A 20,345-nucleotide genomic window follows, 5' to 3' on the forward strand; every position below is an offset into this window, starting at 1 on the left:
AAAAAGTCAAATCATAATGTAATTTTTTAATGTAAAAAACAACTGTTTTTTTTTTTTTATGTTTTTAGTTTTAGTTAACGATAACCCTGAAATTAAATACATTTACCAACAGCTCTTTTAAGCATAATAATTAGTGTAAAACTGCGTTGTTTTGATATGGTGCAGTGGTTAAAGCCTAGCAGAATGTGGCAGGTTCGATCCTCTGAAGGTTCAGTAATAAAGATGCTGTTCTGCTCGAATGTGAGTGTCACGTGACTCCAGTGATATCCATCTCAGTCCATTAAAGACGTGGAGATCAGGCATCACATTGAAGAGGAGCGGCTCTGCACTCAATGCTTTTAACCTAATTGTGACCCCTATAGAAATGACACTGATGTACGGTCAGAATTGACCGCGAGGGGCTCACTCGTGTACCACACCAGCGTTTCGTCATTAGTAGATTACAAACGCCACGCTGAGTGAATACTTAAATGACAGATGTGATAAAGCTGAGGAAGAACAGTGGGGGTTTATAACACGCACACATGTTTGTTCTGGCCATTTATGAATTGCAAAATTCAATCAAGGTGCAAATGCTGTTTGATTTTCTATTTGAAAAATATTGGCGTCTCTTAAAAAGAGCTCACGGGTGTTTGGACATGCTGGAGAAGTTGAAGGAAAGTTCTGTAAAGTTTCTCGGGAAACGCGTCAGCTTCAGAACACATGCGGCCCGTGATGTATTCAATTAGCCGCTATTGAATGGCCCCCTTGTGATGCGTTTGCTCTCTGGCAGACCGCCGGCCGTAACACGATTAGATAAATGAAGCGTGATTTCCTATCTGGAGCACCGGACCGGTTCTGTGGATTGAGAGGTGAGAAAAATGATCGACCTGAGAGGACAATCACAGAGGAGTCTGGTTTTCCGAGGCCTTTGACTCTTTGATATGATGAACCATCTCAGACTTGGATGGAAATGTTTGCTGGATGGCCTGGAGCTGATGTTGGTTTTCCTGACAACATTAATAGGATGTCTGAAGATTACCTGCTTTATGAGAAACACATTTCACATGTCAGTTTGAATTTTTTCTTTATATGAACGATTTAGATGGGATAATATTCTACTTGTAAATGCAGCTGTATTGAATTGATTTAAAATGATTTAAGTTAATTTATTGTCATAAATGTAGTATTTGAAAATGTAATATTCTAATTTTATATGCAGCTGTATTGAAATAGAATATGCATGTAAATGTATATCAAACAATTTTCACGTTTTTTTTCCCATCAAAACGTGACAGAATTCTGTTTCTACCGAGAGTCCATGAATGTTTTATAAGGTCAGTCTATCTGTTGCTCTTGAACACACTGCATGTGAGTTTCCTTTTATTAGACAAACCTGTTTTTATATCAGCCCACTAAAGCTCCAGCTGTGTTTAATTTGGTTTCACAGTTTTCCTACAGCGTCACGGTCCGCACAGAAGGAATTTTCCAGGTGTTTCTTTAATCACGAGTGGACGGTGATTCAGGATTAAAGACGGAGGAACTAGGAAACATTTACATGAACCAGATCCTCATAGAGCAACAGTGACAGTGAAGACATTTATAATGTTACAACAGATTCTGTTTCAGATAAACACTGTTCTTTCTATCCATCAAAGAATCCTGAAAAATAAAATGCATCATAGTTGATTATGTACTTATGCATTTGGTTGCGAGTGCAGTGCACTTGCAGAAGCTCTGCCCACATGCTCTTCTGATTGGATTGATTTGGTTACGAGTGCAGTGCTCTTGCAGAGGCTCCGCCCGCTTGCTCTTCTGATTGGATTGATTTGGTTGCGAGTGCAGTGCACTTGCAGAAGCTCTGCCCACATGCTCTTCTGATTGGATTGATTTGGTTACGAGTGCAGTGCTCTTGCAGAGGCTCCGCCCGCTTGCTCTTCTGATTGGATTGATTTGGTTGAGAGTGCAGTGCTCTTGCAGAGGCTCCGCCCGCTTGCTCTTCTGATTGGATTGATTTGGTTGCGAGTGCAGTGCACTTGCAGAAGCTCTGCCCACATGCTCTTCTGATTGGATTGATTTGGTTACGAGTGCAGTGCTCTTGCAGAGGCTCCGCCCGCTTGCTCTTCTGATTGGATTGATTTGGTTGAGAGTGCAGTGCTCTTGCAGAGGCTCCGCCCGCTTGCTCTTCTGATTGATTTGTTTGCAAGTGCAGTGCGTGTGCAGAGGCTCCGCCCACATGCTCTTCTGATTGGATTGATTTGTTTGCAAGTGCAGTGCGTGTGCAGAGGCTCCGCCCACATGCTCTTCTGATTGGATTGATTTGGTTGAGATTGCAGTGCATGTGCAGAAGCTCCACCCACATGCTCTTCTGATTGGATTGATTTGGTTGAGAGTGCAGTGCTCTTGCAGAGGCTCCGCCCGCTTGCTCTTCTGATTGATTTGTTTGCAAGTGCAGTGCGTGTGCAGAGGCTCCGCCCACATGCTCTTCTGATTGGATTGATTTGGTTGAGAGTGCAGTGCGCTTGCAGAGGCTCCGCCCGCTTGCTCTTCTGATTGATTTGTTTGCAAGTGCAGTGCGCTTGCAGAAGCTCCGCCCACATGCTCTTCTGATTGGATTGATTTGGTTGCGAGTGCAGTGCGCTTGCAGAAGCTCCGCCCACATGCTCTTCTGATTGGATTGATTTAGTTTCGAGTGCAGTGCGCATGCAGAGGCTCCGTCCACATGCTCTTCTGATTGGATTGATTTGTTTGCGAGTGCAGTGTGCTTGCAGAAGCTCCGCCCACATGCTCTTCTGATTGGATTGATTTGGTTACGAGTGCAGTGTACTTGCAGAAGCTCCGCCCACATGCTCTTCTGATTGGATTGATTTGGTTACGAGTGCAGTGTGCTTGCAGAGGCTCCGCCCACATGCTCTTCTGATTGGATTGATTTGGTTGCGAGTGCAGTGTGCTTGCAGAAGCTCCGCCCACATGCTCTTCTGATTGGATTGATTTGGTTGAGATTGCAGTGCACTTGCAGAAGCTCTGCCCACATGCTCTTCTGATTGGATTGATTTGGTTACGAGTGCAGTGCTCTTGCAGAGGCTCCGCCCGCTTGCTCTTCTGATTGATTTGTTTGCAAGTGCAGTGCGTGTGCAGAGGCTCCGCCCACATGCTCTTCTGATTGGATTGATATGGTTGAGATTGCAGTGCATGTGCAGAAGCTCCACCCACATGCTCTTCTGATTGGATTGATTTGGTTGAGAGTGCAGTGCTCTTGCAGAGGCTCCGCCCGCTTGCTCTTCTGATTGATTTGTTTGCAAGTGCAGTGCGTGTGCAGAGGCTCCGCCCACATGCTCTTATGATTGATTTGTTTGCGAGTGCAGTGCATGTGCAGAGGCTCCGCCCACATGCTCTTCTGATTGGATTGATTTGGTTGAGAGTGCAGTGCGCTTGCAGAGGCTCCGCCCGCTTGCTCTTCTGATTGATTTGTTTGCAAGTGCAGTGCGTGTGCAGAGGCTCCGCCCACATGCTCTTCTGATTGGATTGATTTGGTTGAGAGTGCAGTGCGTTTGCAGAGGCTCCGCCCACATGCTCTTCTGATTGGATTGATTTGTTTGCGAGTGCAGTGTGCATGCAGAGGCTCCGCCCACATGCTCTTCTGATTGGATTGATTTGGTTGCGAGTGCAGTGTGCTTGCAGAGGCTCCGCCCACATGCTCTTCTGATTGGATTGATTTGGTTGCGAGTGCAGTGTGCTTGCAGAGGCTCCGCCCACATGCTCTTCTGATTGGATTGATTTGTTTGCGAGTGCAGTGTGCTTGCAGAGGCTCCGCCCACATGCTCTTCTGATTGATTTGTTTGCGAGTGCAGTGCACTGGTAGAGAGACTCCGCCCACACACCCTTCTGATTGGCTGATTTTCATAATCAGTTTCTTTCTTTTTTTTGCTGTAAATCAACATTAAAAAATGCATTTAATACTCATATATGAAATTAATAATTAACATACTAGTTGAACAGTCTTGCCAAGTTATTTTTGGCAGTGAGATTGTTATTATTAGGATGATCATAATTTTATAGTATGTTGGAAAATATATAGTCCTAGATAAATAGTTTTACCCTGAACTGAACACTTTCACTATATTACACACACACACACACACACACACACACACACACACACACACACACACACACACACACACACACTGAATGCAGTGTTCTCATGCCAGATGCCGATGGTGTGTGAAAGCGTGTGTGTGTGTGTGTGTGTGTTTGGCAGGTTCTCATGAACTCTCAGGATCTGCTTCACTTTTGTTCAGCTGAAAGAAAGAAAGAACCGTGTGATTTTGTTTCTTTCTCTCCTCTGAGATGTGAAACAGATTTGAGTAGACATCACAGATCCACTGCTGAATTCAAATGGAGCTTGATTTCATGATGTTTAGTTTTCCACTGCAAAAACCCCTTACACATAAAGAAATGAATGATACTTCTGTCTCAGATCTGTTTAAATAATGATGATGACAAGTCATATCAGCAGTCCAGAACAGCTGTTTCATTCTGCATTCACTATTGTTTGGAGTTAGTAAGATTTTTTTGTTATTGAAAGAAATTAATGCAAAGATGCATTAAGTTAATCAAAAGTGACAGTAAAGACATGTTACAAATGATTTCTATTTAAATAAATGCTGTTCTTTTGTTCCACACCACTAATAAGGGTCATCCACAGTCCAGGTTAAAGCAGAGAAACAAACTAAACATGATCTGTAAATCCACCTGTGGTGTGATTCTGCGTGAATGTCATGTGTTTTGTAATGTTTGTGTGTGCAGCTTCATCTGGCTGCGCTGGCGTCTCTGAAGGGTGACGTGGTGGAGCTGAACCAGCGTCTGCTGCAGACCGAGAGAGAGAGAGAAGTGCTGGAGAAGAGACTGGCCAAAGCACAGGTCAGTAAACACACCGTTTCTGTATTGCATCCTCTCTCTGCTCCATGCATCCTTCTCAATGAATACGAGTAACCAGCCATAAAACACAACTGACCCAGCTTACTTTCCTAATGGTGTTCCTGCTGAACCTGTGTAGGGTGGTAACTAATTTGCATAATGGCAGCCTATTGGCTGCCGGTGAACAGCATCTCTTGGCCCCGCCCTCAATCACTGTAGTTGTATCTGAGACTGGAACACTGGTTCGTGTTGTTCATGTCGAGAAGACCAAAGCAAATCCACTTTGATGAGATTGATACGGTAAAACCGACACCATCGTTACTGTTCGAATCGCTGTGAATCAAGAGCTGAGATTCAGATATGCTAATGAGCGTTTGGTTTCTGACCAATCACAGAAAGGCGGGGTTTAGTGAGAATCTTTGATCGAAGCGTCTCAGACACTGAGAGAAAAGAGTGGATATTATGAGAAATTTAGTGTTTTTTGATCTTTGATGCGTGGAAAACTATTGTAGGAGACTCTAAAACAACATTGGCAACCTTTAAAATAGCATAATAGGGAAAATCGAATTACTTGCTCTAAAATGACTTTTTGTGACAGAATTATGGCCACAAACTAAAACTAAAAATGAACTTTGTCATTTAAATAGCAATAGTCATTATTCAACACTTGCTAAAAATATGAAGTATTTTATCGAATGTGACCATTAATCGACAAAATGTGACTGTGTTGTGAAATTATTTAAATGTTAACTTCAAATCCAGGGCATATATAAATAATATTTTGGGACAAAGGCTTTGGGCTGACAAAAACGTTTGGGAATCATTGATTTAAGCCATGTTGGTTATTGAATAAACCAAATTACTGGTTAGACTTTGGCTAAACTTAGTGAATCTTCTGTTCAGTGTAATTTTTGTATCATTGAGTATTATAGTATTTATTAATAGTTTAAATTGGTTTTTATTTTTATATTTTCTCATTTTTAATTTTTATAATTTATTGTTTTCTCATTTTTATTCATTTTTTTTCTAATGTCTATAGTTTTAATTAAGTTAAACTAAACAAAAATAAGAAATGTTTCTTTGACAACTATCTGAAATAATTTTTTAAAAATATTTTCATTCTGTTAACCTTATTTTATTTATTTATGGTTTTAGTTAACTATATTATCCCTGATTCTGCCATGTAATATCCATTTTTCACCATGCAATCAGTTCCTAAATGTCATTTTTTTTCTTTTATCTAAAGTTGGCATGAGATGAAAGTTGTGACCGACTTTAATATTGTAACATATATTTAAAAAAATGAATGAATCAAGCATACTTTGACTTATATTTTGTTATTGAAAGAGTACTTGAACTAGATTCATGTCATCCGTGTGGTCGCTGTGATCACGGTCAGAGCGTGTAAATGTCATCTGTTAACATCGCATGAGCGTCTCACAGTTCCCCTTCATTGCTGTCACGTCTGCGTGGTTTTGTTTACTAATTAATCACTCGTCTCTGGTTAGCGCCCTAAAGTTGAGACCCCAATTAACACTTTTCCAACAGCTGATATTAATCATTAATTGTGTCTAGCAGCTCTTTATCTGCAGTGATGTATTTTTACTTGAAGGCACGTCTAATGAAAACACAGATCTGATACATTAGAAATCAAGTTTAATTTTTAAATAGTGTGTTTGAATACTGTGAAGAAGCACTGTGTTATAAAGAACTACACTTTTGTATGTAATTTATGGAAGCCAAAGATTCAAACGCAGTCTGCGTCGAAGACTTCAAGTACATACAGTTTTTTAAATTGATTAATTGTCCTGCTTTATTGCACTCTATATCAAATGTCTTTCTAATTTTATGATGACCCATGATAGTTTAATCGGTCCCGCAACAGTTTTATAACAATCCTAAAAGATCACTAACATTGTATTTTGTGTCATTGCTTAGGCGAAGCATTCTGTAAATCGAAAAGAAAACAATATAGCTTTTTGATACTAACTTGTAGTACTTTTTCAGAAAGGGAGGCTTGACTGTTTAACTACTTTAACTTATGGGTTGCTTGTAGCTTGTCAAACTGCAGTTTCGGAGTAGATTCCCCAACACTGTTAATTATGTTTTTTTCACCCGTTTTATCATATTGATGCATCATTCATTTTTTACTGTTTTATAAGACCCTCAATTCCACCACATTCCACTTAGATATCAACAGCTTGACTAGTACATATTCAATAATACATCTGTTATGTTTCTAATTGGTTGCACAGGCGTTTATTGTGACACATAGATGTAATTTGCAATCTTGACAGCTCATTTGTCTCTTGTACATGCATGTAAAGCACATCTGGACACTTGTGATGTGGCTCTTTCAGCTGATCTCCTCTCGTGCCCAGCAGTGAGACAGCCTCCATCTGTCGCGGTTCATGTTGCCGTGAGCGCCGTCTCATGAATGTTGAAGCGGACACATTTCATCAGACCTGCTCGAGTGGTGATAATGAAAAGAGTCCGTGTTAAAGATGGTATAAGCATGAAATGTCACTGCTGTCTGACAGATATCAGTGAAATAGGAAATTGCAGCCATCTCTGTGGCAGCCTGAGGCTTGGAAAAGAAAAAAATTGGCAGGAAAGCAGCCCACACTTTTTGTGCCAATCAGAAATGCTCTCTGCCTGTCAATCATCTTCTTTTGGAAAGAGGGCGTGTACTTAAAAGGAACTTGTAGAGTTTGTGTGAGGTTAAAAGATTGTGACTGCGCTCCGGTTTCTTCTGTTTGAGAGAAACGACCCTGAAAGATGCCATAAAGGGGCGAGACGGCCTCAGGCACATGCCTCAGTCTTGATCTTTGACCTCAACCCTGAGAGCATGGAGGTGTCCTGACCTTTGACCTGCAGCCTGTTTCAGTGAGTGCTGTTAAGAGGGGTCCATTCTCTTTGTGTTCAATGCGCTCTTGTGTGTGTTTTTCCCATAAAGCAACACTTTTCATCAAGTAGTTCCGAATCCTCTCCTGAAACAAAGCTTTTATTGTTGCCAGCGAGAATTACTGTTGAAACGCAGCCATAAACGTCAGCCAACGTCCAAAAATCAGAGCAGCGAATCAACGGTGTGCCGATTATTCATGACACATCCGCTTCATGAAAAAACCAAACCGAAAAGTGAAAACACATGCAGTCGAGCTGATAGTCACATTGTGATCTTCAGTTACATTTGGCGTCTCGTTTCTCGGCCTTTTGTCTAGTTCTGTTCCAAAAACTAGTCACTGCCTTGCTGTCTAATGTCTGAATATGCATATGTATACATACATAAAAGTTTGGGGTCGGTAAGATTTTTAATGTGTCATTTCTGCTCACCAAGGCTGCATTTATTTGATCGAAAATACAGTAAAAACGGTGAAATATTTTTACAATCTAAAACAGCTGTTTTCTATGTGAATATGTAGTAAAGTGTAATTTATTCCTGTGATCAAAGCTGAATTTTCATCATCATTACTCCAGTCTTCAGTGTCACATGATCCTTCAGAAATCATTCTAATATGATGATTTGCTGCTCAAGAAACATTTATGATTATTATCAGTGTTGAAAACAGTTGTGCTGCTTCAGATTTGTACACTAAAATAAACTTAATAAATAAATGTATTAATTTATTTATATGCATGTAATGTATGTGTGTGTGTGTGTGTGTGTGTTCCTGTTGCGTCTGTGGTTCATGAATAGACTCATTGTGTGGTAATTGTTGCTGTGGTTAGAGGTGGAGTGTGTGTTTAACGGGTTATTGTCTGTCCTCGTTTGGACTGAGTGATTGACCTTGTTTTGTTTTCACACACAGTCTTAAACTCCAGCCAGGAAAACATGCCATTCCTCTAAGATCATTCCAGGAAGGGCGCGTAACACTCGCTCGGCAAGAAGATGGGATCTGATTCCCCCGACGTTAAATCCAAGTGTTTGTACTTTCGACTTTGGATCCTCAAACAACCGGTTAAACTCAGATTCATTTATTCTGGATCGATCTGTTTGATGGACTCACTTTAAACATGTTTAGTCTCGACGAGACGTTTACTTCCATGTCAGTTCAATAGTATTGAGTTGAGCGCTGCTTTTACTGATGGTTTCTCAGACGAACGACAGACCGGAAGTCAATCATTTCCAATGGATTTGCTGGAATTGTCAGATCTGATTTGAGTTTTGGATGCATTGAAATATTTGAACTTTTGTGGCCAGACTGGATGTGATGTATTCTAATCAAAACTATGAGAACAACATGAGAACTACCAGTATCTTTCCACTAGTATTTTATTCTTGAAACACTGTTTCTGTAAAATGGGCATTATGAATGATTACCACATTTTTTGGAAAATAAGTAATGTAAAATACCAGTAAATAAAATGTAACATTTACAATAATTTTAAGCACAATTTATTTATTTTGTCTTGTTTCACTTGTTTTAAGCTGTATTAAGTAGGGATGAACTAATATGAACATTTTGGCCGATAACCGATAATTCTTTATATTTGAAAGTCGATAACCGATATATTGGCTGATAAATCTGAATCCAAATTTTTATATGAAGTGTCTCAGCTGAAGGAAATAATCCATTATTTATCAGTTTTAATATATCGCCCAATTTTTCTTATCAGCCCGATAATGATAACATTAAAAATGAACATATATCCGCCGATATCAATATGGTGGCCGATATATCATGCATCCCTAATATTAAGGTTCATTTTTTACAATATTATTCTGGATTACTGTAATTATGAGTCTGAAACTAGTAAAAACAATCTTTCCCCACCTCATATTACGAGTTGCTTGTAGATTTATAGATTGATTTTGACATTGTTTAGTCTGTAGTTCGTGGATTGTGTGAATTTTCTGTTTTTCCCATGCTGCAGGTCCATGAGTGTGTGTGTGTGTGTGTGTGTAGAGGTTTGTTTATGCTCAAATATCCTCATTAATATATTGAAAAATCATTACAAGTGACTTGTGAGGACGTGTTGTGTTATCGCTATTTAAAAAGTCAGATAAATGGTCCAGATGATGTTTGACTCTGTGCACTGGGTTGGTTTGGGATAGAAAATACCATTAACCTGATAGAAAAACAATGGATGTCTATGAGATGAGCTCACTAAAATAATCTAAGGTCTGTGTGTGTGTGTGTGTGTGTGTGTGTGTGTGTGTGTGTGTGTGTGTGTGTGTGTGTGTGTGTGTGTGTGTGAGTGTGTATTTCTGCAGGTGTTCTGCATGTTTCATATAGAGTTGAATCTCTCACCGTGTGTGTGTGCGCACAGCATGTGTTGTGTTTGTTTGTCACACCTTGCAGTTTTCCTCAGAGTAACTTTGTATTATTAATCTCTGTCATGCTGTGTGTGTGTGTGTGTGTGTGTGTGTGTGTGTGTGCGTGTGTAGTGTGAGCAGTCTCATCTGCTGCGGGAGCATGAGGAGGTTCAGGAGAGAACGACGCTGCGCTACGAGGAGCGAATCACAGAGCTGCACAGCATCATCGCAGAACTCAACAAGAAGATAGACCTGCTGCAGGGCTCCACCATCAGGTCTCAATCACACTCACATTACAGCAGGATGTGTTGACTTAATAACAGCTGCCTGTGTAAACTAGTGATGATAGAGGTGGATGATATGAGCAAAATATATGATTTTCAACCAACCGCTCAGGTTGGTCCTTTTCTTAATTTCAGAACAAAACCGAGCGACATTTAAATTTCATAACAGAACAAAACCAACCGACATTTAAATTTCATAACAGAACAAAACCAACCGACATTTAAATCTCGTAACAGAACAAAACCGAGCGACATTTAAATCTCGTAACAGAACAAAACCAACCAACCGACATTTAAATCTCATAACAGAACAAAACCAACCGACATTTAAATCTCGTAACAGAACAAAACCAAACAAACCGACATTTAAATCTCGTAACAGAACAAAACCAAACAAACCGACATTTGTATCTCGTAACAGAACAAAACCAAACAAACCGACATTTAAATCTCGTAACAGAACAAAACCGAGCGACATTTAAATCTCGTAACAGAACAAAACCGAGCGACATTTAAATCTCGTAACAGAACAAAACCGAGCGACATTTGTATCTCGTAACAGAACAAAACCAACCAACCGACATTTAAATCTCATAACAGAACAAAACCAACTGACATTTAAATCTCATAACAGAACAAAACCAAACAAACCGACATTTAAATCTCGTAACAGAACAAAACCGAGCAACATTTAAATCTCGTAACAGAACAAAACCGAGCGACATTTAAATCTCGTAACAGAACAAAACCAAACAAACCGACATTTAAATCTCGTAACAGAACAAAACCGAGCAACATTTAAATCTCGTAACAGAACAAACCCGAGCGACATTTAAATCTCGTAACAGAACAAAACCGAGCGACATTTAAATCTCGTAACAGAACAAAACCAAACAAACCGACATTTGTATCTCGTAACAGAACAAAACCAAACAAACCGACATTTAAATCTCGTAACAGAACAAAACCAAACAAACCGACATTTGTATCTCGTAACAGAACAAAACCAAACAAACCGACATTTAAATCTCGTAACAGAACAAAACCGAGCGACATTTAAATCTCGTAACAGAACAAAACCGAGCGACATTTAAATTTCATAACAGAACAAAACCAACCGACATTTAAATTTCATAACAGAACAAAACCAACCGACATTTAAATTTCATAACAGAACAAAACCAACCGACATTTAAATCTCGTAACAGAACAAAACCAACCAACCGACATTTAAATCTCATAACAGAACAAAACCAACCGACATTTAAATCTCGTAACAGAACAAAACCAAACAAACCGACATTTAAATCTCGTAACAGAACAAAACCAAACAAACCGACATTTGTATCTCGTAACAGAACAAAACCAAACAAACCGACATTTAAATCTCGTAACAGAACAAAACCGAGCGACATTTAAATCTCGTAACAGAACAAAACCGAGCGACATTTAAATCTCGTAACAGAACAAAACCGAGCGACATTTGTATCTCGTAACAGAACAAAACCAACCAACCGACATTTAAATCTCATAACAGAACAAAACCAACTGACATTTAAATCTCGTAACAGAACAAAACCAAACAAACCGACATTTAAATCTCGTAACAGAACAAAACCGAGCAACATTTAAATCTCGTAACAGAACAAAACCGAGCGACATTTAAATCTCGTAAAAGAACAAAACCAAACAAACCGACATTTAAATCTCGTAACAGAACAAAACCAAACAAACCGACATTTAAATCTCGTAACAGAACAAAACCAAACAAACCGACGTTTAAATCTCGTAACAGAACAAAACCAAACAAACCGACATTTAAATCTCGTAACAGAACAAAACCGAGCGACATTTAAATCTCGTAACAGAACAAAACCGAGCGACATTTGTATCTCGTAACAGAACAAAACCAACCAACCGACATTTAAATCTCATAACAGAACAAAACCAACTGACATTTAAATCTCGTAACAGAACAAAACCAAACAAACCGACATTTAAATCTCGTAACAGAACAAAACTGACCGACATTTAAATCTCGTAACAGAACAAAACTGAGCGACATTTAAATCTCGTAACAGAAAAAAACTGAGCGACATTTAAATCTCGTAACAGAACAAAACCGAGTGACATTTAAATCTCGTAATTTAAATCTCGTAACAGAACAAAACCGACCGACATTTAAATCTCGTAACAGAACAAAACCGACCGACATTTAAATCTCGTAATTTAAATCTCGTAACAGAGCAAAACCGACTGACATTTAAATCTCGTAACAGAACAAAACCGAGTGACATTTAAATCTCGTAACAGAACAAAACAGAGTGACATTTAAATCTCGTAACAGAACAAAACCGAGCGACATTTAAATCTCGTAATAGAGCAAAACCGACCGATTAATATTTAAATCTAAATCTGTATCATTATATAGTTATATCATAACATGTACCCAGTCCTAAAACTTGCTTTATAGTAAAGTATTAAAGCATTATAGACATAAACAGTATGATTTTCTGTAAAACTTTGTGTATTGTGAAAAGCTATAAAACTGAATTTGACTCGAGCAGAATTTCTGTGTGTAATAAATACTGATTATTAAAACAAAGCATATTCAGTTCTGCTTATGGAAGCTTGATCAACACACACACGGTCATAAAAATACACAAACATTATTTAAACCGTGCATTGCACACAAATGCTCAGAGAACAGTTGTGTTTGGACCACACATTCACATTTACACATTTAGCAGATGCTTTAATCCAAAGCGATTCAAAGTAGAGGAACATGAGCATGCACACATACAGTAAGTGTGTGTGTGTGTGTGTGTGTGTGTGCAGCTGTCTGAGGTCAGTCTGGAGCGCAGCGCCTGCGGTGGTCCTGTCTGCTGAAGACCCCTGGGAGAGTTTTACCCTTCAGAACCGCAGCGCTGCAGCACCTGACCGGGCCGCACTTCATCTGCATCTCTCTGCCTCGCTGTCTGCGCAGGAACCTCCACATTTATTTTCAAGTCAAATTTAGCGCTTTTCACAATGCACAGCTTTACAAAAATTCACAATGTTAATGTTTATAATTAGTTTTATTACAGTAATGAGAATTAGGAAGGAAAATGTGTATAACTCTCAGGAAAATAGTATGTAAATATAATTTTACATATTATATAAAATAATGATGTAATGAAAAAGTCATAGTAATGCAAATGTAAAATCATAAATATAAAATAATTTCATCATAATGTCATAAAATAGATAAAGATAAAAATGTAAATGTAAAATAATGATGTAATAAAAATAATATAATGCAAAGGTAAAGTAATAAATGTAAAATAATAATGTCATAATAATAAATGTAAATAAAAGTCATAATTCAGTGTAAGATAAAACATGTAAATGTAAAATAATAATGTAATTAAAGTCATAATAGTGTGTGTAAAATAATCAATATAAATATAAAATAATAATAAATGTAAATGTAAAACGATGTCATAAAAGTCATAATTCAAATGTAAGAAAATACATGTAAATGTAAAATAATGTAATTAAAGTCATAATAGTGTAAATGTAAAATAATAAATATAAAATGATAATAAATGTAAATGTAAAACATTGATGTCATAATTCAAATGTAAGAAAATACATGTAAATGTAAAATAATAATGTAATAAAAATAATATAATGCAAAGGTAAAGTAATAAATGTAAAATAATAATTTCATAGTAATAAATGTAAATTAAAATAGTGTCATAATTCAATGAAAGATAAAACATGCAAATGTAAAATAATAATGTAATTAAAGTCATAATAGTGTAAGTGTAAAATAATCAATATAAATATAAAATAATTGTAAATGTAAAACAATGTCATAAAAGTCATAATTCAAATGTAAGAAAATACATGTAAATGTAAAATAATAATGTAATGAAAATAATATCATAATGCAATTGTAAAATAATGTAAGTGTAAAATACTAAATTAATATGATGTAATTAGTGTCATAAAGCAAATCTAAAATAATGTCATAGAAATGGGGGGGAAAGGTAGTTGTTAAATTTTCTTTATGCAAAATATTATTAATTTTGGCCTGTAATATGGCCTGCACGTTCCCGCCTCTGTAGGCAGCTCACTGCGGTTTGTGACGGAGCTTCTGTCTGTGTCTCTTCACTGAACACAGGGAACTCTCCATTTAAAGCCCTCTTACTGTGATTTATAGGTGATTTTCTTCTACTCTCTGACAGATATGAGCAGTTTCAATGGTCCTTTCAATCTGAATCCTCCGTCTAGATAAATGTTACTCAAGCGCGTCTCATCTCGTCATTCGGCTTTGAAACCCAACCGGAGATAAGTGTCTCCTTCAGCGTGCGATGATCGTTTATTCTCGTTCTTGATTCTTCAAACAGCTCATTAATATTGAGTTCTGATCAGAGATGCGCTGAAGCGGTGACCGGGTGTCCTGTTTGCGTTCAGCTGCATGTAAATGAGTTCAACTCTGGTGTTTAATTTGAAACGCCTCATATATATGCAGCAAGTGAGGACGTTTGCATCCTCGTTAGGGAAATTAGAATATGCTGAATGACTCCAGGCCTCTGTTGACTTTCATATTCATCCCTGAATCATAACTCGGTAATTTGATGCACTTAAGCTTGAGTCGTTTGCGATATTAAAGGGGAAATTAGTGATTTTGTAGCTTTTTATTATCTCCATGACAATATCAACATAACTCATCATTCATAACATCTCTGTGTCTCTCAGGGAGGAGGATGAGTTTTCCGAGCTTCGCTCCGATCTCAGTCACAGCCAGCAGGAAGTCAACGACGACGACCGGAGCGTCGATCAGGACCCCGACCAGGCGTCCATCTCACTGCCTGAAAACCAGTCCACTCTGGTCACTGCGGACATGGGTGAGGAACGAAACTGTGAAACAATCCCCAAAAATCTGATGCATTGTTACATTTCCAAATCCAATCTCAGAATTTAGACTGTAATAAAACCTTCCTGAAATCTTTAACATGATCCATGTCTATATTACATCCCAACATCAAACGAATGAACGTTTATTTTAACAGAAAAGTAAAGTGCGTGTGGACAAACTTTTATGTTGGCTTGGCAAAGCCTCGTCTGAAAGTTTTGAAAGCTTCCTAGCATGTTTTATCACGTTGTTACATGTCTTAACATTAATTAGCATGTTTTAGTACATTGCTAACATGAATTAGCATGTTTGCAAGCATTTTTAGCATGTTACTAGAATGTCTTGCCAAATTGCTAACACATTGCTAGCATGTTTTAGCATTCTGCTAGTGTTTAACACACTGATAGCATGATTTAACATGTTACTAATGTTTTAACATAGCTAGTATCACTTAGCATGTCGCTGACATATTTTAGCAGTTGCATAACGTTTAACACATTATTAGTATGTTTTAACATGTTGCCAGCATGTTTAACACATTGCTAACATGTTTTAGCATGTTGTTACTGTTTTAACATGTTGTTAGTATGTTTTAACATGTTAATGTTTTAGTACTTTGATAGCATGTTTTAACACACTACTAGCATGTTTAATCATGTTTTAACACATCGCTACTGTTTTAACATGTTGCTAGTATGTTTTAGCATCCTGTTAGTGTGTTTTACACACTGATAGCATGATTTTACATGTTAGTAATATGTTTTAACATAGCTAGTATCACTTAGCATGTTGCTGACATATTTTAGCACTTTGATAACGTTTAACACATTGCTAGTATGTTTTAACATGTTGCTAGCATTTCTTAGTACATTGCTAACATTCTTTAGCATGTTGTTACCGTTTTAACATGTTGCTAGTATTACTAATATGTTTTCACTTGCTGACATGTTTTAATACATTATTAGTATTTTTAACATGTTGTTAGCATATCTTAGTACATTGCTAACATGTTTTAGCACTAACGTTTTAACATGTCGCTTGTATGTTTTAATGTATTGTTAATGTTTTAGCACTTTGATAGCATGTTTTAGCACATTGCTAGTATGTTTTAGCATGTTTTAACACATCTCTACTATGTTTTAACATGTTGCTAGCGCGTTTAGCACATTGTTAGGATGTTTTAGCATTCTGCTAGTATGGTTAACACACTGATAGCTTGATTTAACATGTTACTAATATGTTTTCACATAGCTAGTATCACTTAACATGTTGCTGACATATTTTAGCACTTTGATAACGTTTAACACATTGTTAATGTTTTAACATGCTGCTAGCATATTCGCCTTAACACAGATTCAGGTAAATTATCAGTGCTGGTTCTACTTGACCTCAGTGCTGCGTTTGACACTGTCGATCACAACATTCTTCTTGACAGGCTGGAAAACTGGGTTGGGCTTTCTGGGATGGTCCTTAAATGGTTCAGGTCATAATTAGAAGGGAGAGGTTATTATGTGAGTATCGGTGACCATAAGTTTGAGTGGACATCCATGACATGCGGAGTCCCTCAAGGTTCAATTCTTGCACCCCTCCTGTTCAACCTATATATGCTGCCACTGAGCCAAATAATGAGAAAGAACCAAATTGCATATCACAGCTATGCAGATGACACCCAGATTTACCTAGCCCTATCACCTAACGACTACTGCCCCATTGACTCCCTGTGCCAATGCATTGATGAAATTAAAAATTGGATGTGCCTAAACTTTCTTCAGCTAAACAAAGACAAAACTGAAGTCATTGCATTTGGAAACAAAGATGAGGTTCTCAAAGTGAACATGTACCTTCACTCTAGGGGTCCAACAACTAAAAATCAAGTCAGGAATCTTGGTGTGATTTTGGAGTCAGACCTGAGTTTCAGTAGCCATGTAAAGACAATAACTAAATCAGCATATTATCATCTCAAAAATATTGCAAGAATTAGATGCTTTGTCTCCAGTCAAGACTTAGAGAAACTTGTTCATGCTTTCATCACCAGCAGGGTGGATTATTGTAATGGGCTCCTCACTGGCCTTCCCAAAAAGACCATAAGACAGCTGCAGCTCGTACAGAACGTTGAGCAGAACCAGAAAACATGAACACATCACACCAGTCCTCAAGTCCTTGCACTGGCTTCCAGTTGCATTTAGAATTGATTTTAAAGTACTGTTACTTGTTTATAAATCACTCAATGGCCTAGGACCCCAATACATTGCAGATATGCTCATAGAATATAAACCTAACAGATCACTCAGATCATCAGAATCAAGTCATTTAGAAATACCAAGGGTTCACTCAAAGCAAGGAGAGTCTGCTTTTAGCTGTTACGCCAGCCGCAGCTGCAACCAGCTTCCAGAAGAGATCAGGTGTGCTCCAACAGTAGCCACATTCAAGTCCAGACTCAAAACACATCTTTTTATCTATGCATTTGCTGATTGAGCACTGTGCTATGTCCGAACTTTTTGCACTTTATTTTATACGTATTATCTTTTTATTCTTTTAATTCCTTTTCCTGTTTTTATTTCATTTTTAATGTATTTTATATCTTTTATGTATCGTCTTGTCATTCTGACTGTTATTTCTATTCCTTATGTTCTATTTTTATTATTCTTTTTTATGTAAAGCACTTTGAATTACCATTGTGTATGAAATGTGCTATACAAATAAAATTGCCTTTTTAACATATTTTAGCATGTTTGCAAGCATTTTTAGCATGTTATTAGAATGTCTTGCAAAATTGCTAACATGTTGCTAGCATGTTTTAGCACATTGCTAGTGTTTAACACGTTTTAACGTGTTGCTAGCATGTTTTAACGTGTTGCTAGCATTTTTTAGCACATTGCTAGTATATTTTAGCATTCTGCTAGTATGGTTAACACACTGATAGCATCATTTAACATGTTACTTATATGTTTTCACTTGCTGACATGTTTTAACACATTATTAGTATTTTTAACATGTTGTTAGCATATCTTAGTACATTGCTAACATGTTTTAGCACTTTGTTACATTTTAACATGTTGCTAGCATTTTTTAACATATTACTAGCATGTTGTAGCGTTCTGCTAGCATGTTAACACAATAGTTGCGTCCCAAATGCACTTATACACTTTTAGCACATTGTTAGCATGCATTAGCATGTTACTAGGATGTCATAACTAACTGTACCATGTTTTAACAGGTTGCAGGCATGATTTGGCATGTTGTTAGCATGTCTAACTCACGTTTTAACACATGATTTAGCATTCTTTTTCAAGCCAACATAATTACTGAGAATTATTCATGACAAATTGGTGTTAAACAGGCTTCATTGTCATTGTGCAATTTATACTTTTTAATAATTTGACTTTAAATTGGGGTGAAATGTTGTTTGATTCACGTTAATGACGCTTGTATCATTGCCTTTGAAAGAGTTGGCATTGGTTCTGGAGGTGTTTATCACTGCAGACTCATGGGAAATATTGGCCTCGTTCAGCAGTTCTGTGTTTCCACATGCAGTAGACATGAATGAGATCTCAACTGATCTCAAACTCAGTGGAGAGCAAACAAAGATTTTTGCTGAAAGAGAAAAGACCGTGTCTCACATTAACCTTATGTCTTCACATTGATTTGTTTTCCCATAGTGCTTCAGTCTCGGTTTGTAAAGGGAGTGATGGTGTTCGCCGCAGCTGAGAGACAGACGGACGTGATTGTCGTCTTCAGTCTGGTTTCTTTTGTTTTTCCACTTGATCAAGCTGATACGCCCGACACAAAAGCTTTTAGAGCCCTGAGCCGTCAGGATGCTGTCATTGTCCCTTCAGCGTCTCCGAATCACGCTGTCTAATGGCGTTTTCATTACCAGTGTATTGTCAGAACATTCCCAGCATGCATCACTCCCGACTGTGAAAGGAAATGACAGCAGATTCTAGCTTTATTGGCATGATTAAAAGAGCTTTACACTACTAGAGCATTAGTAATTGTTTCCCAATCGCTGTGGACAAAAGTATTGGACCACCTGACCATCGGATTCTCAATGCATAGATATTAATATGGAGTTGATCCCGCTTTTATGAGTTTTACTTTAACTAAGCAGTTCAGAATGTGTTATTTACTTCATTCAAAGCTAAACTTCAGAATTATGCCATTAAAGTGATGAATGTGAGCGGTTCTGTGTTTTTCCCACGAGCGCTTCTGTGTTTCATTGCTAATGTATGACGGCACATAGTCGGGAATATTAATGCAGCTCTGGATCAATGATCTGCTCACGTCAGCGGTCGTATTGATTCATATGAGTTGTGATTTACTCCGGTTTTTCCATTTCATTTGCTTGTTGTTGTTGTTGGATGAGCAGGTTTGGAAAATGTTGAAGTCTGAGTTCTCAGGTATGGTTAATTTAATTTAAAATGAGTCAATATTTGTCCAGGAAGAGTATATAAAGCTGTGGATCAGCTCAGATAATTTGAGGAGAAATGTTTGCGTTCACATTAAGACTTTTATTTACGGACTTTGGTAAATTAGTTTGAGGCGTTGTTGAGATCTCTCTGAAACTCTAGAAGAAACACATGTGAGATTACTCAGAGGAAACACCCGAGAAGCAGCAAAAGTCTCAATTTGTTTTATATTTTGATCTCGTTGCTGAAATGTCGAGACATGATAGTGATTATTTTTTTCCTCTCTCGGTTAAACTGTATTTTAAGGTGACCATGTTACAGTGTAATTATGCATTTAAGTTCTGAGTAATAATAATTAACTGTGTACTTACTGTAGGGTTAGGATTAGGAATAGAGTTTGGTTTAAGTTTTGTTGCATGTATTTAGGGGCCATCCGTTGACGTTCTTCTTCTTCTTCAGCTCTGGAAGTCTATGGCAGCCCATAGAACCGCCTGCGTTAAAGTTGGCAAACAGATAGAGGACAGTCTGAACACTAACCAAAGCAAATTTGGATTCTCTAACTCAATCTCTCTAGCGCCACCAACTGTCTCCAGCTT

General features: G+C 37.8%; 1 protein-coding gene across 7 annotated transcripts in view; it reads left to right on the top strand.

Moving 5' to 3' along the window:
- The window catches only part of mcc (MCC regulator of WNT signaling pathway), an 84,457-nt gene that overhangs the window by 36,264 nt on the left and 27,848 nt on the right, over positions 1–20,345 (top strand). For all 7 annotated transcript variants that reach the window (XM_048186675.1, XM_048186676.1, XM_048186678.1 and 4 more), the window contains 3 exons: positions 4,789–4,902; positions 10,289–10,431; positions 15,187–15,335. In XM_048186675.1, the coding sequence (XP_048042632.1) occupies positions 4,789–4,902; positions 10,289–10,431; positions 15,187–15,335 (406 nt within the window). The remainder of the gene's footprint in view (positions 1–4,788; positions 4,903–10,288; positions 10,432–15,186; positions 15,336–20,345) is intronic.

The sequence above is a fragment of the Megalobrama amblycephala genome, linkage group LG4 (genome assembly GCF_018812025.1).
Source record: "Megalobrama amblycephala isolate DHTTF-2021 linkage group LG4, ASM1881202v1, whole genome shotgun sequence".
In the NCBI taxonomy this organism is placed as follows: domain Eukaryota; kingdom Metazoa; phylum Chordata; class Actinopteri; order Cypriniformes; family Xenocyprididae; genus Megalobrama; species Megalobrama amblycephala.